The sequence below is a fragment of the Chiloscyllium plagiosum genome, chromosome 16 (genome assembly GCF_004010195.1).
Source record: "Chiloscyllium plagiosum isolate BGI_BamShark_2017 chromosome 16, ASM401019v2, whole genome shotgun sequence".
Taxonomy (NCBI): Eukaryota; Metazoa; Chordata; class Chondrichthyes; order Orectolobiformes; family Hemiscylliidae; genus Chiloscyllium; species Chiloscyllium plagiosum.
Genome location: NC_057725.1, coordinates 51644697 through 51660453, shown reverse-complemented (window position 1 = coordinate 51660453; position 15757 = coordinate 51644697). Strand labels below are relative to the sequence as shown.

Below are 15757 nucleotides of genomic sequence, written 5' to 3'. Positions count from 1 at the left end.
GTTACTGTTTCAGTGGTGCTGAAGTCCAGCCCTTTAACTTGTGTCATGCAACATTTTGGTGGAAAACTAGCAGTTAGTATCTAATAAAGTCTATGCAGCAGTTTTTTAAAAAAAAAGTTCTGTCTTTCATCTAGCCATTTTAGACAGGCATGCACGTACGTCATGTAATGTGAGTATTGAGATCACTCACCAAACGATGGTGTCAGTTACTTTTTATTTATTAAGCAAAATGCAATTAGCTTCATGTGTTGGACAACACTGCTGTAAAGTGCTGGAAATGCTAATGAGGCATGCAGCATTTTATATCCACGAAAGTACTTGTTCAGCATTTCTAAAATGACCAGCTTTTCTTTAGATCAAATAACATAATAAACTGTTTGATATTGCATTCGTTGGAATTGTTCAAAAATACTGTCTGTTATGTACATCAAAATAAAGACTGATGAGAGGTTCTGACTTGATGGCAAACCACTTCAAGAAAAAAATGTTGACAAATACTTTTATTTACCTACCTTCTGAATGTAATATTGTGAAGTATTTTTAGTGAACAACTACCTGCTATGCACCTTGTTAACCGCTGGAACCCCACCATACCCTCACAAAATTACCTTCTTATTTAAGAACTACATTTTAATTCATTCTAATTCAGTCATCAGCTTCCAATTCTTTGATATCTGAAGTTTGCAATTCCACCTTATTGTAGTCTTTCTATGATACACCCAGATTTCAGTGTTATGCTGCAATTCTTAAACATTTATATTTCTAAAAAGAAATCCGACCTAGGTTCCCCAGTAAATAAATATCTAGTATGCCACTGAAGTGTACAGATTAAACTCAATCTTTGGCCCTTATAAATTAGTTGCCAAAGCATTACAATGGACCATTATTTTCTGGGCTATTGAACATAACTACCTGACCTAAAAATTTCCTGATCGGAGTACCAGCATTCCTCACCCAATCAGCACAATGCAATTGGCTACATGTATTGGACATGCTGAGTGTGAAAGGTTGACAACCCTGAATGGGAAACCAATTAATTCTCAAAATTTGTTTACCTGGAGGTTAGCCCAGTTTAAAATCTGCTTCCCAATATTATGTTACAGTTATCCAGAATTGTCCCAATGCAAGAATAAAATTTCCCCTCAACTTTAAATGAAAAAGAATTAATGGTTGTTTCTCCAGTCAGATGTCTAGAGATGAGAAAGGTATGGATGAGAGTTCCAGCAGTGGTGGGGGTAAATTTAAAGGCAGGGTGTGGATTCAGTTTCAGCAAAGTGGAGTGAAATGGACAGAGCTGAACAGAGATAAGGGTGTAGAAATATGATGGGCTATGAAGCAACTGTTAGGGTGATACAAGACTTGGTGCCTCAGTACTTCATTGCCATTGAATTGAAATGAAGCAATTGTTATTTTGTAGATAGACACAGCATCCAATTTCCACCCAATACAGTCGCATAGGCAAAGGTAAAATAAATGGTCAGATAATATATTTTCCTGCCTTTCAGTTGATAAACACTAAACAGACTTTACCTGAACTTCAAATAGTACTATGTACATTTATCTCCACATGTCAGACAAAGATTTTGTATCTTGATATATCTCCACCTGTACTGCATTGTTTCATGATTCTGTCATGTGAGAAGTACTTTGAAAGGTGACACTCCACCAATGCCATACTGACCCAGTATTACATTAGAGAATATGGTCAAATCCAGGAATGGGATATGAACTCATAGCTTTCTAACTGAAGAAGGAAGAGTTCCACCTGTGAGTTAATGCTAGGGACAAATGAAAACTTTTTGTGTGAATGATGAAGGAACATGGTAACATTTGAAATTATCATTGTAGAAACCCTGGGGAGGCAGCATGTGATATTCCATTGTAGTGAGTCAAATACAGATGTGCAGCTGAGGATGAAAGCACCAGTGGCAAGACTGATGTTAGGCTCCGCATTAGATAGCGTAATGATGTCCTTTCTGTATCCTTGTTCATCAGGTTTAATCATAATGCTTCAGAGAAATTTCTCTCTAGTCTTCTGAACATCAGCATGATGGACGAGAGTGACTATGGAATCTTCGCCTGCTTCATTAGAAAAGGATCAGCAACCTTCACATTACAAAGAGATTGTGAGTCATTGTGAGAATATGGCTAGTGTCAATATTAATCACAAATGTTATGGCACAGAGGAATCCATTCTGTCCATCGTGTCTGCATCAGCTCTTCATATAAGCGCCATTCCATAGTGGGATCTCCTGTTTTTCCCTGTAACCTTGCTCATTATTTCTATCCAAATAATTGACCAATACCTTCTCAAATGTCTCATTTGAAACAATTTCCACCATATTTCCTGGCAGTGCATTCTGTACACAAATGACACACTGTGTGAAAATGTTTTACTTGCATCACATTTGTTCATTTTGCAACTCACTTTAAACCTATGCCCGCTTATTCTTGTTGCTTTTATGAGCAGCAAGAGCTTCTTCAGATCTACTCTATCCAATCTGCTCATGATTTTAAATCTGTATCCAATCTCTTCTTAGTCTTTTTCTAAGACGAGGGGTGGGGGGTGGAGTAGGCAGGCAAGGGGGCAGAAACATAGGAGGGGGTTGGGCGGGGAAGGGAGCTTGGAAGGCGATAGGTAGATGAAGGTGGGGGATGAATATGATAGGTTGAAGCAGATAGTTGGGAAGGAAGATGGACGGGTAGAAGAGTTCAAGAAGGCAGTGCCAAGATGGAGGAATGGATCTGGGATAAGGTGGAGGGAGGGGAGATGAGGAAACTGGTGAAATCAACAATGATGCTGTATGGTTGGAGGGTCGCAAGGCAGAAGATAAGGCATTTTTCTTCCAGGTGCTGGGTGCCTAGGATTTAGTGGTGGAGGAAGCCCAAGACTTGCATGTCCTTGGCAGAGAGGTAGGGGGAATTGAAGTGGTCAGCCATAGGGCGGTGGGGTTGTTTAGTGCGTGTCCGCCAGAGATCTTCTCTGAAACATCTGCAAGTTGGTGTCCTGTCTCCCCAATGTAGAGGAGACCACATCAAGAGTAATGGACGCAGTAGATGAGGTGTTTGGATGTGCAGGAAAATCACTGCCGGATGTAGAAGGATCTTTTGGGGTCTTGGATGGAGCTGAGGGAGGTGGTGTGTGGGCACAGGCTTTACATCTTTTGCTGTGTCGGGGAAGTGCCGGGAGTGGAGAGTGAGATGGTGGGGTGTGTGAACCTAAATGAGAGAATCTTGGAGTGAATAGTCTCTGGAATGCTGATAGAGGTCGCGAGGGTAATATATCTCTGGTTGTGGGGTCTGACAGGTGGCGAAATTGGCAGAGGATGAAGGGTTGTAACCAGAGATTGGTGGGGTGGAAGCTGAGGACCGGGGTGGCGGGGTTCTACTCTTGTTGCAGTTGGAGAGGTGGGGATCAAGGGTGGTGGTGCAGGAAGTGGAGGAGATGAGCTGGAGGGCATTGTTGACCAATTGGAAGGGGAAATAGTGTTCCTTGAAGTAGGAGGCCATCTGGGATGTTCTGGAATGGAATTGCTCTTACTGGGAGCAGATGTGGAAGAGGTGGAGGAATTAGGAATAAGGGATAGCATTTTTACAGACTGTCCAGTTTAACTTGAGGTCAGGGTGGATGGTGTTCATGAAGTTGATGAACTGTTCAATCTCCTCATGGGAGCACGAGGTGGTGGCGATACAGTCATAGAGTCATAGAGATGTACAGCATGGAAACAGACCCTTTGATCCAACTTGTCCATGCCGACCAGATATCCCCACCTAATCTCGTCCCATTTTCCAGCGCTTGGCCCATATCCCTCTAACCCCTTTTCATTTATACCCATCCAGATGCCTTTTAAATGTTGTAATTGTACCAGCCTCTACCATTTCCTCTGGCAGCTCATTCTATACACGCACAACCATCTGTGTGGAGAAAGTTGCCCCTTAGGTCCCTTTTAACTTTTTTCCCTTCTCACCCTAATCTCATGCCTTCTAGTTCTGGACTCCCTCATCCCAGGGAAAAGACTTAGTATATTTATCCTATCCATGCCCATCCTGATTTTATAAACCTCTATAAGGTCACCCCTCAGCCTCCGACGATCCAGGGAAAACAGCCCCAGCCTATTCAGCCTCTCCCTATAGCTCAAATCCTCCAACTCTGGCAACATCCTTATAAACCTTTTCCGAACCCTTTCAAGTTTCACAACAACCTTCTGATAGGAAGGAGACCACCATCAATGTAGCGGAGAAAAAGGTGGAGAATAGTACCGGTGTAACTACGGAAGATGGACTGTTCCACATACCTGATGAAGAGGCAGGCGTAGTTGGGGCCCATGAAAGTGCCCATGGCTACCCCTTTGGTCTAAAGGAAGTACTCTATACTCCTGTTCATAAAACCAAGGGTACTATATATTTTGTTAACTGCCCTCTCCATCTGAACTGCCAATTGCAATGATCTATGCCCATACACTTAAGCCTCTCTACTCCTGCACCCCCCTTTAGACTTGTATCCCCCTATTTTATATTGACTTTAAATGTTCTTCCTACCAAAGGCAGCATCTCTCAGCTCTCTGCATTGAAACTCATCTGCCTCCTATCCACCCACTCCTGCAGCTTGGGGGGGACAAAACTCTATGACCACAACTCTCTGTTTCCTATCACTCAACCAACATGTATTCATGTTGGTACTGTCCCTTTTATTCCATTGCCTGTAACATTCCTCACAAGTCTGTGTTACATCAAATGCCTTTTGGAAGTCGATGTACACAATATCAACAGATTAACCCTCATCAGACCTTCCTGTTACTTCTCAAAAACTCCAGCAAGTTAGTCAAACTGGATTTCCCTTCAGAAATCCATGCTGACTGTTCCTAATCAACACACCCATTTCCATTTCATTACTTATTCTATACTAAATAATTGTAAAATAGAAGCTTCGTCATGAAACTAAATACCAATTTTGTTCTTTCTGATGGATATAAGACCTATTGGTTTGTCTGTTTTAAAGTATGTGCTTGATACAGATAGAAGAGCTTAACTGTTCCAGACTTGGAAGTGCATGATTCTAACAATGCCTGTTATGGGAAAGTACCCATCCTTTAGATTTTCATTCCTCAACTTGATCAATAAAAATTGTACAACAATGAAATGTAATTTAAACAACACAGCCCCACTACTACGGAGGGTCAGTATCTGGGGAGCAGCCAAATTTTTCATTCTGGGTGGGCTGAGAAATGAGAACGCAAGGTAGCCCATTTTATTTATAGAGCTTCTTCTAGCCAATTAATATTAAAAATCACACAACACCAGGTTGTCCAGCAGGTTTATTTGGAAGCACTAGCTGTTCCTTCATCAGGTAGCTATGAAAGCTAGTGCTTCCAAATAAACCTGTTGGACTATAACCTGATGTTGTGTGATTTTTAACTTTGTCCACCCCAGTCCAACACCAGCACCTCCACATCATAGTCAGTTAATGTAAGAATGTCTATTACTTACTGTGTTTCTCCTGGTTGTAGATAATGCCAGCCACGTACCAGCAGTACTGGGTGCTCTCCTGGTGCTATTTGCATTGCTCCTGGCTGGATTACTGTATGTGAAGTGCCGACTGGATCTGCAGCTATGGTACAGAAATAAATATGGTGAATTTGAAATGAATGGTGAGTCTTTTTTTTCCTTCAGGTTCTTTGATAATGAAAACTTAAGAATAATCCTAATGCGTCAGCAACTCCTCTTAGAATATCTGGTAAAATCGAATTCCAGAGGAAAATCCTGGTAATATTGGATGTTGTGTTATGTGTCACTCCAGGTATGGGAGTATACCTTTAAAGCATGTGACATGAGGGAATAAATATCCCATACTCCGTCTTGCCCTGGGATCGCTGGGACCATGACATGCTACCAGAAGGATGCCGCTCTCTGTTGTATTCTAATACCACTGTGTTTAAGAAATGTAACGTTTGTGTATAATAGTTGGCTGCTTTTTTAAAAGAAAAAAGGTTGGTTGGATTCTTCAGTACCACAATATCCATGACCAGTTTCTTATGTCATGGGAGTTTTCATTACAGAACATAGAACAATATAGCGCAGAACAGGCCCTTCAGCCCTAGATGCTGTGAACTATTCTCCGCTCGTCCCCCTACACTATCCCAAAATCATCCATGTGCTTATCTCCGAATTGTTTAAATCTCCCTAATGTGGCTGAGTTGACTACATTAGCAGTTAGTGCATTCCACACCCTTACCACTCTCTGCGAAAAGAACCTGCCTCTGACATCTGTCTTAAATCTATTGTAGTTATGCACCCTCGTACACGCTGACATCATCATCCTAGGAAAAAGATTTTCACTGTCTACCCTATCTAATCCTCTGATCATCTTGTATGGCTTTATCAAATCCCCTCTTAGCCGCCTTCTTGCCAATGAGAACAGGTTCAAGTCTCTCAGTCTTTCCTCAAGACCTTTCCTCCAGACCAAGCAACATCCTGGTAAATCTCCACTGCACCTTTTTCCAATGCTTCCACATCCTTCCCGAAATATGTGGACCAGAACACAATATTCCAAGTGCGACTGCACCAGCGTTTTGTATAGTTCCAGCATGATATTGTGGCTCTGGAACTCAATCCCTCTACAAGTGAAACTTAACACACCGTATTCCTTCTTAACAGCAATATCCACCTGGGTGGCAATTTTCAGGGATCTATGTACATGGACGCCAAGATCCCTCTGCACATCCACACTACCAAGAATCTTTCCATTGACCCGTACTCTGCCTTTGTGTTATTATTCCCAAAGTGCATCACCTCACATTTAGCTGCATTGAACTCCATTTGCCACCTCTCAGCCCAATTCTGCAGTTTATCCAAGTCCCCATGCAACCTGTAACATTCTTCCACACTGTCCACTACTCCACCGACTTTAGTGTTGTCTGCAAATTTATTAATCCATCCACCTATGCCAGCGTATAAGTCGTTTATAAAAATGACAAATGGCAGTGGTCCCAAAACAGATCCTTGTGGCACACCACTAGTAACCGGACTCCAAGCTGAATATTTTCCATCAACCATCACTCGCTGCCTTCTTTCAGAAAGCCAGTTTCTAATCCGAACTGCGAAATCGCCCTTTATTTCATGTCTATGCATTTTCTCCTGCAGCCTACCATGTGGAACCTTATCAAAGGCTTTACTGAAGTCCATGTATACCACATCAACTGCCCTAACCTTGTCTACATGCTTGGTCACCTTCTCAAAAAAACTTACCTGAGGTTTGTGAGACACGACCTGCCCTTCACAAAACCATGTTGACTGTCTGAAATCAAATTGTTGCTTGCTAGATAATTTAAATCTTATCTCTTATAATCCTTTCCAAAACCTTTCCTACAATAGAAGTAAGGCTCACTGGTCTATAGTTACCTGAGTCATCTCTACTGCCCTTCTTGAACAAGGACACAACATTTGCAATCCTCCAGTCCTCTGGTACCAAAATTGTAGACAATGATGACTCAAATATTAAAGCCAAAGGCTTTGCTATCTCCTCCCTAGTTTCCCAGAGAATCCTCAGATAAATCCAATCGGGCCAAGGAGACTTGTCTACTTTCATTCCTTCTAGAATTGATAACACCTGTACATAACTAACCTCGATCCTTTCTAGTCTAATATCTCGTACCTCATTCTTCTCCTCTACAATATTCTCCTTTTCCTGAGTGAAAACTGATGAGAAATGTTCGTTTAGCACCTCTCCAATCTCCACAGGGTCCACACTCAACTTCTCACTTCTGTCTTTGACTGACCGTATTCCTACCCTAATCATCCTTTTATTTCTCACATACCTATAGAAAGCTGTAGGGTTCTCCTTTTTTCTATTTGCTAAAGACTGCTCATGTCCTCTCTTTGCTCTTCTTAACTCTCTCTTTAAATCCTTCCTAGCTGATCTGTAACTCTCCATCACCTCATCTGAACCATCTTGCCTCAACAACACATAAGCATCCTTCTTCTTCGTAACAAGAGATGCAATTTCTGTTGTAAACCACGGTTCCCTTACCTTATCACTTCCTCCCTGCTTGACAGGCCTATCAAGGACTTGCAATATCTGTTCCTTAAACCAGCTCCACATTTCCGTTGTCTGCATCCCCTGCATTTTGCTACCCCATTCTATGCATCTTAATTCTTGCCTAATCGCATTATAATTGCCCTTGCCTTTGCCCTTGCCCAATCGATAACTCTTGATCTGTGGCATGTACTTATCCCTTTCCATCACTAAACTAAACGTAACTGAATAATAGTTGCCATATCAAGAAAAATAACCTGGAAGCAAATGCTTATCACTGGAAATCTGAAGTACAAATAGGAAATAGTTGGAAATGTTCAGCCGGTGAGGTAGTGTCTGTTTGGAAGGTTACCAACATGATGTTTCAGGTCGATGACCTTTTTTGTTAGTTCCGATAACCAGTCTCTATGCTACAATATTAACTACCTTTCTCCACATTCTGTCTGACCTCCTTGGTGTTAGTGTCTGATTTCTTTATAACTGACCAATGTTCTCTCCTTCTACTCCGTAAGCATGAGCTCTTGGTGGTGTAGGTTTTGACCTGCCTTACCCACCAGCCCCCAGTTTCTTCATCTAAATAGCTGTTCTTCAGTTGTGCTATTATACATTGGGTGTCAACAGAGCACTTTATTATGGCATTGCAACAGCCAAATTCCATCAAGCTCTTGCATACACATTTCAGTAGGGCCCAGTGGATAGTAATCAGGAACATTGGTCAAGAACAAGAAAATTATCCAATGTCACTGAAGCAGATAATACTGTTTTGGCTGAAATTATCTACCAAGGCTTGATCAGAGAATGAAGCTGTAATCTTCTTACTGGTTCAGTGCCATATCCAGTAGTACATTAGCCTACAGAGTAGCTAGAAGTATGCAGTCAGACTTGTAATTATATTTCTATTCTGTCACGGTGGAGAAAGCGAGGACTGCAGATGCTGGAGATTTGGAGTCAGAGTGGAACTGGAAAACCACAGAAGGTCAGGCAGTAACCGAAGCACCTGTCCTACCTGTCCATCTTCCTTCCCACCTATCTGCTCCACCCTCCCCACCAACTTATCACAATTACCCCCCACCTTCGATCTTCTCACCTACCTTTTCCCCACCTCACCCACTCCTTCCTATTTATCTCTCATCCCCCTTCCCCCTTCACAGTCCAGATGAGGGACTTATGCCTGAAACTTTGTTTCTCCTGCTCCTCTGATGCTGCCTGATGTGCTGTGCTTTACCAGCTTCACCTTTTATATTCTGTCACGGTGCTTCATGATGCACAGTACAGAAAAAGTTGAAACACATCTGCCTTCTGTAAATGTTGTGTATGTCAAGGACCACAGCTCAAAGCCTAACTCAAACAATAAGAAAAATCAAGTAAATTGTGTACATAGAGTGAATATCCTGGCAATTTTGGAACATTTGATAGCTGGAAATGAATTATCAGATGGAAGAATTTGGATAATTATGTACAGAATAATGAATACCAAAATGCTATTTGCTGAGTGGTTTTTAGTTGAAAGTTCTAATAATTTATACATTAAGAAAAATGTGTTAATTTTGTGCCTGTCTGAGGAGAAGTACTTAAATCTGGTTGGGCCAGAATCTTAGAGGTCTGAGTGTAGGCTGTTGTAAAGGCTGTTTTTATTTTGCTTTATTTTACTTTTGGTTGTGGACCTGAATAAGGGAAAGGGCAGTTTTGCAACAAAGGACTAAGCAAGCAATTGCTATTGTTTAAGAAAGCAAATTACAGAAAATAGTTGCAAGTCACATCACTTCTGCTTTATTCAAGCTGTTTGTAGATGGCCCAGCATCCAGCAGTGTATGCAAAGTGAGATTCAACAGGCAACAATTCACTGGTTCATTTGTGGAAGTGTGACCAGTTGTCGATGACAAACATTATCAACCTGACATCAAATCTCAAGGATAGCTGAACAACTTGTGGCTGTGAGTGATACAGTGAGAAGTGCTTGGACTTCAGGAAGTGGAGGTGGTATCTCTTTACCTCTCATTTGAAAGACCTGAAGCTAAAGAAAGCCAATTGCTGCAAGAAGTTGCTTATAAACAATAGGTTAGAGATTTTATAATTTGTGAACCAGTTGCTCTGTGCTTCTGTGAAGAAGGTAAAGCACCTGAAGGAAAAGAGCAGAAGTGAATGGATTTGGAAACAAAAGGTATACCCATTAGATCCTGAGGATTAGTGCCATTGAATAGTTTCCCCAGCACTTTATTCCCTCCATCTATAGCACTTGTTTATTTTCTGTCTATGCCTGACTGTATATGTGGGCTTCACTAGCTAGACCAGCATTTATTGCCCATCCCTAATTGTCCAGAGGGCAGTTAAGTCACCCGTATTGCTGTGGGTCACATGTAGTACTGACCAGGTAAGGGCAGCAGGTTTCCTTACCTAAAGGATACTAGTGAATCAGATAGATTTTTCCTGAGAACCACCAATGGTGTTATGGTTATCATTGACTCTTATTTCCAGATTGTTATTGAATTCCTATTCCCCCATCAGCCATGGTGGGATTTGAACCCAAGTTTTCAGAACATTTTGGCGGAGGTGGAAAAAAAACTGGAAAGTCAGTTCAGTGGTTTTTTTTCCTGATCTTGATGTTGCGATGATCCTGTTTTTGCTAGCTAAGCAATTGGTATTTAGTTGTCTTTCATGAGAAGCTCCCACTGATTTTTTAAGAAGTGTAAAGCAACTGACTTTCCATCAGGTAAAAAACATGATGAGGTCCTACAAGAAGAATTTAGGGAGTTAGGAAACAAGTTAAAATGTAGGACCTCAGAGGTAGTAATCTCAGGATTGCTACCAGTGCCATGAGCAGGAATGATAGAATAAGCAGGATATGTGGCTTGAGAGACGGTGCAGGAGGGAGGAGTTCAGATTTCTGGGACATTGTGACCCGTTCTGGGGGAGGTGGAACTATTACAAGTTGCATGGTCTACACCTGGGCCGGACTGGAACCAATGTCCTTGGGGTTACTTTTGCTAACGCAGTAGGGGAGGATTTAAACTAATGTGGCAGGGGGACGGGAACCAAATGAGAAGGTTAGTGAACAGGAAGGAGGGAGTAATTAAAGCCTGTAAGGAACTAGATAATGGAGTCCGTATGACAAAAGGAAGAGTAGGCAGGGAGTAGAGGATGTACACCAAGGGACTGGTGGCCTGAGGTGCATTTGTTTTAATGCAAGAAGTACAGTAGGTAAGGCAGATGACCTTAGGGCTTGGAATAGTACCTGGGAGTATGATGTTACTGCCATTACTGAGACTTAGTTGAGGGAAGGGCATCATTGGTAACTAAATATCCCAGGATATTGATGCTTCAGGCAGGATAGTGAGGGAGGTAAAAGGGCTGGAGAAGTTGCATTACTGGTCAAATAAAATTTTACAGCTGTGCTGAAGGAGGGCACTATGGAAGATTCGAGCAGTGAGATAATATGGACAGAGCTCAGAAATAGGAAGGGTGCGATAACAATGTTGGGACTGTACTACAGGCCCTCCCAACAATGAACGTGAGATAGAGGTACAAATATGTAGAGAGATCACAGAAAGATGTAGGAGCAACAGGGTGATGGTGATAGATTTTAATTTTCCCAACATTGACTGTTGGAGGTCTAGATGGAGCAGAATTTGTAAGGAACATGCAGGAGGATTTTCTGGAGCAATATATAGATAGTCCAACTCTGGAAGGGGCTATACTGGACCTGGTGTTGGAAAATGAACCCGGCCAGGTGGTTGAAGTTTCAGTAGGGAATTACTTTGGGGATAGTGATCACAATTCCATAAGTTTTAGAATACTCATGGACAAATATGAGAGTGGTCCTAAAGGAAGAATGCTAAATTTTGGGAAGGCCAACTATACCAAAGTTCAGCAGGCACTGGGGAATGTAGATTGGGAGCAGCTGTTTGAAGGGAAATCCACATTCGATATGTGGGAGGCTTTGAAAGAGAGGTTGGTTAGAGTTCATAAGAGATATGTTCCTATGGAAATAAGGGATATAAACGGCAAGATTAGGGAACCATAGATGAAAGGTGAAATTGTGAGACTAGCTAAGAAGAAAAAGGATGCGTACATAAGGTCTACGTGACTGAAGTCTGACGAAGCTTTGGAAGAATGTCGGGCATGTAGGACCAATCTGAAACGAGGAATTAAGAGGACTAAAAGGGGTCAGGAGATATCCTTAGCAAGCAGGGTTAAGGGAAACCCCAAAGCCTTGTTTTTTTCATACATAAGGAGCAAGAGGGTAACCAGGGAAAGATTTAGCCCACTCAAGGACAAAGCAGGAAAGACATGCATGGAGTTAGAGAAAATGGATGAGATTCTTAATGTGTACTTTGCATCGGTATTCACTAAAGAGAGAAACATGGCGGATGTTGAGGTTAGGGATAGATCTTTGATTACTCTTGGTCACATTGGCATAAGGAGGGAGAAATGTTGGGTATTCTAAAAGGCATTAAGGTGGACAGTCCCCAGGTCTGGAGGAGATCTATCCCAGGTTACTGAGGGAAGCGAGAGAGGAAATAGCTGGGGCTTTAACAAATATCTTTGCAGCATCCTTGAACATTGGAGAGGTCCCAGAAGACTGGAGAATTGCTAATGTTGTCCCCTTGTTTAAGAAGGGTAGCAGGGATAATCCAGGTAATTTCAGACCTGTAAGCTTGACATCAGGGAAGCTATTGGAGAAGATACTGAGGGTTAGAATATATTCCCATTTGGAAGAAAATGAGCTTATCAGTGATGGGCAGCATGGTTTTATGCAGGGAAGGTCATGTCTTACAAACCTAATAGAATTCTTTGAAGAGGTGACAAAGTTGATTTATGAGGGAAGGGATGTTCATGTCATATACATGGACGTTAGTAAGGTTTTTGATAAGGTTCTCCACGGTAGGCTCATGAAGAATGTCGAAGTCGTATGGGGTACAGAGTGTTCTAGGTAGATGGATAGAGAACTGATTGGGCAACAAGAGACAGAGTAGTAATGGAAGGGAGCTTCTCAAAATGGAGACCTGTGACCAGTGGTGTTCCACTGGAATCCGTGCTAGGACCACCGTTGGTTGTGAAATAAATAAATGATTTACCATTAGTAAGTTTGCAGATGACACAAAAATTGGTGAAGTAGCAGATAGTGAAGGGGACTGTCAGAGAATACAGCAGATTGGAGAGTTGGGCAGAGAAATGGCGGATGGAGTTCAATCTGGACAAATGTGAGATGCATTTTTGAAGATCCAATTCAAGAACAAACTATATAGTAAATGGGAAATGTCCTGGGGAAAATTGAGGTACTGAGATGTCTAGGTGTTGAAGTCCATTGTTCCCTAAAGGTGGCTACACAGGTTAGTAGAGTAGTCAAGAAAGCATACGGCATGCTTTCCTTCATCGGACAGGGTATTGAGTACAAGAGTTGGAGGTAATGTTACAGTTGTATAAGACTTTGGTTCAGCCACATTTGGAATACTGCATACAGTTCTGGTTGTTACATTACCAAAAAGATGTGAATGTTTTGTTGAGGGTGCAGAGAAAGTTCACCAGGATGTTGCCTGGTACGGAGGGTGCAGCTATGAGGAGAAGTTGAGTAGATTAGGATTATTTTTCATTGGAAAGAAGGAGGTTGGGGAGGGACCTGATTGAGGCCTAAAAGATCATGAGAGGTGTATACAGGGTGGATAGCAAGAAACTTTTTTCCCATAGTGGAGGACTCAATTACTAGGGGGTCACAAGTTCAGAGTGAGAAGGGGAAAGGTTTAGGGGAGATATGCGTGGAAAATTCTTTATGCAGAGGGTGGTCGGTGCCTGGTACGTGTTGCCAGCGGAGGTGGTAGGGGTGGGAATGATAGTGCCATCTAAGATATATTCCAGACAGATACATGAATGGGCAGGGAGCAAAGGGATACAGATCCTTAGAAAATAGGCAGCAGATTTAGATAGAGATCTGGATCGGCGCAGGCTTGGAGGGCCATAGGGCCTGTTCCTGTGCTGTAATTTTCTTTGTTCTTTGACTCACTTGGAAAATGTCTTATTTATTGATTCAAAAGTCACAGCTCAGCAACTGCTGCACGAAAGTTAATTGGTTTTCTTAAAGTTTAAACTGAATTTTATTTTAATTCGGAGAATCAACAGCTTCTGTTGTGAAGAACAATAATGCACGTTCTGTATCTTTCTGTTTCTGTGTGTCTGTGGTCTGAAAGTTGTTTCCAGTCCCAATCTGCTTTGTTAGCTGAGAACCAATCAGCTTCACTTGCAAACAGCTCCTTTTGTCCTGATCGTCAGTGCTTTGCAGGAACCCATGTGACAAAAAAACAGAATTTACTATCAGTATTGAATTCCTTGCTGTGAAATTATTTACCTTCTGGTAAATCATTGTGTTTAATAACAAGTCTTTCTCCTTGCAGTTCCACAGTTTTGCATAAGAGTGGGGATTGGTTGAAGTTGTATCTTTTGACAGTGGGAGCACATTCAGTGAGTTGTTTCTCAAATCTGATTGGACCTTATTTATTGTCAGATGAATGTAAGCCTGACACTGTCTGCATATCATAAGAAAACTAGCAAATAATGACTGAGAGACAATAGTGAGACAAACTCTCAGTTCTTAGTCTGTTTTATTGGAAGAGCAGAAATGTAAATCCCTCCTAATAATTTTTCTCTTCCCAGATGGAAAGTTATATGATGCTTATATATCCTATGTGTCTGCTGATGATGACCGCAAATTTGTCAACTTCATCCTGAAGCCACATCTGGAGAACAAATATGGATACAAGTTACACTTGGATGATCGTGACATTCTTCCAGGATCAGGTGCCTTTTTCTTTACTAATCAGGAGACCCAGTACATGAGGCATAACAGCCTGTCAGTATCAAACATAGCATATAGTCAATTCATGGGTTACATGGTTTGGGGGCAATAATATAACTTGACATTTTGGAATAAAGTACCATTTTGTTGTCACAAGTACTCCCCTGCCCACCTCTTCCCCCCTCCCCCCCCCCCCCTGCCAGCATCCATTTTCATTGAGTGGAATTGGACAGGGAGAGTCGGATGGTAACTTGACAGTTGAGCGCATCTAAGTTGGAATCAGTCCAACTTTTTGGAATTGCAGTAAGAGTCATCAAATATTGATCAGGAATGGGACACTTGGCTGAGTTTACCTGTTCCTATCAGAGAATATTCAGACCTGAAACTGTGGTAGCATGATCTTTGCTGTCACCAAATAGGGTGTTCTGGAACTGCTAACATTTCTCAGTCTTCAGTTCTTTCTACAACCTCAAAGTCTTTAAAACCGAAGTATTATTTACTGAGTAGTAATTAATTGAATATTCCATTGGTTTATATATTAAGGTAAATTTATTAAACTTAAGCTTCACTGGGGAGCAGTACTTATGGGCATTGAGCCTGAGACAGTTGCAACAAAGTAATTTCAATTTTCCAACTCCAAATTCCTTTCAAGTACTGGTTGTAGAAATCCTCAGAACTATTGATGTGGTCAAGTTGTATAATTAGAATTAAATAAAAATGAATGATTAGAATAACTGAAATAACTGACACTTGATGGGATCAGGAGGAAATGTTTAGAATCTGCACTGCAGGACTAATACACATCTGAATCAACATAGTTGTTACATAGACCTATTTGAGTAGAATCTTTTTGTTATAAATTTTTATGCTCCAATCAGTTACTGTGATGTACCACTCCTTCAAGCTTCTTCACTAGTTTACTTTTGACTATTGTTTCT

General features: G+C 41.5%; 1 protein-coding gene across 1 annotated transcript in view; it reads left to right on the top strand.

The window, feature by feature from the left end:
- Nucleotides 1–15757, top strand: part of sigirr (single immunoglobulin and toll-interleukin 1 receptor (TIR) domain) — a 42783-nt gene that overhangs the window by 12829 nt on the left and 14197 nt on the right. The window contains exons 4-6 of the mRNA XM_043706109.1: nucleotides 1996–2126; nucleotides 5508–5648; nucleotides 14678–14821. Coding sequence (XP_043562044.1) covers nucleotides 1996–2126; nucleotides 5508–5648; nucleotides 14678–14821 — 416 coding nt within the window. The remainder of the gene's footprint in view (nucleotides 1–1995; nucleotides 2127–5507; nucleotides 5649–14677; nucleotides 14822–15757) is intronic.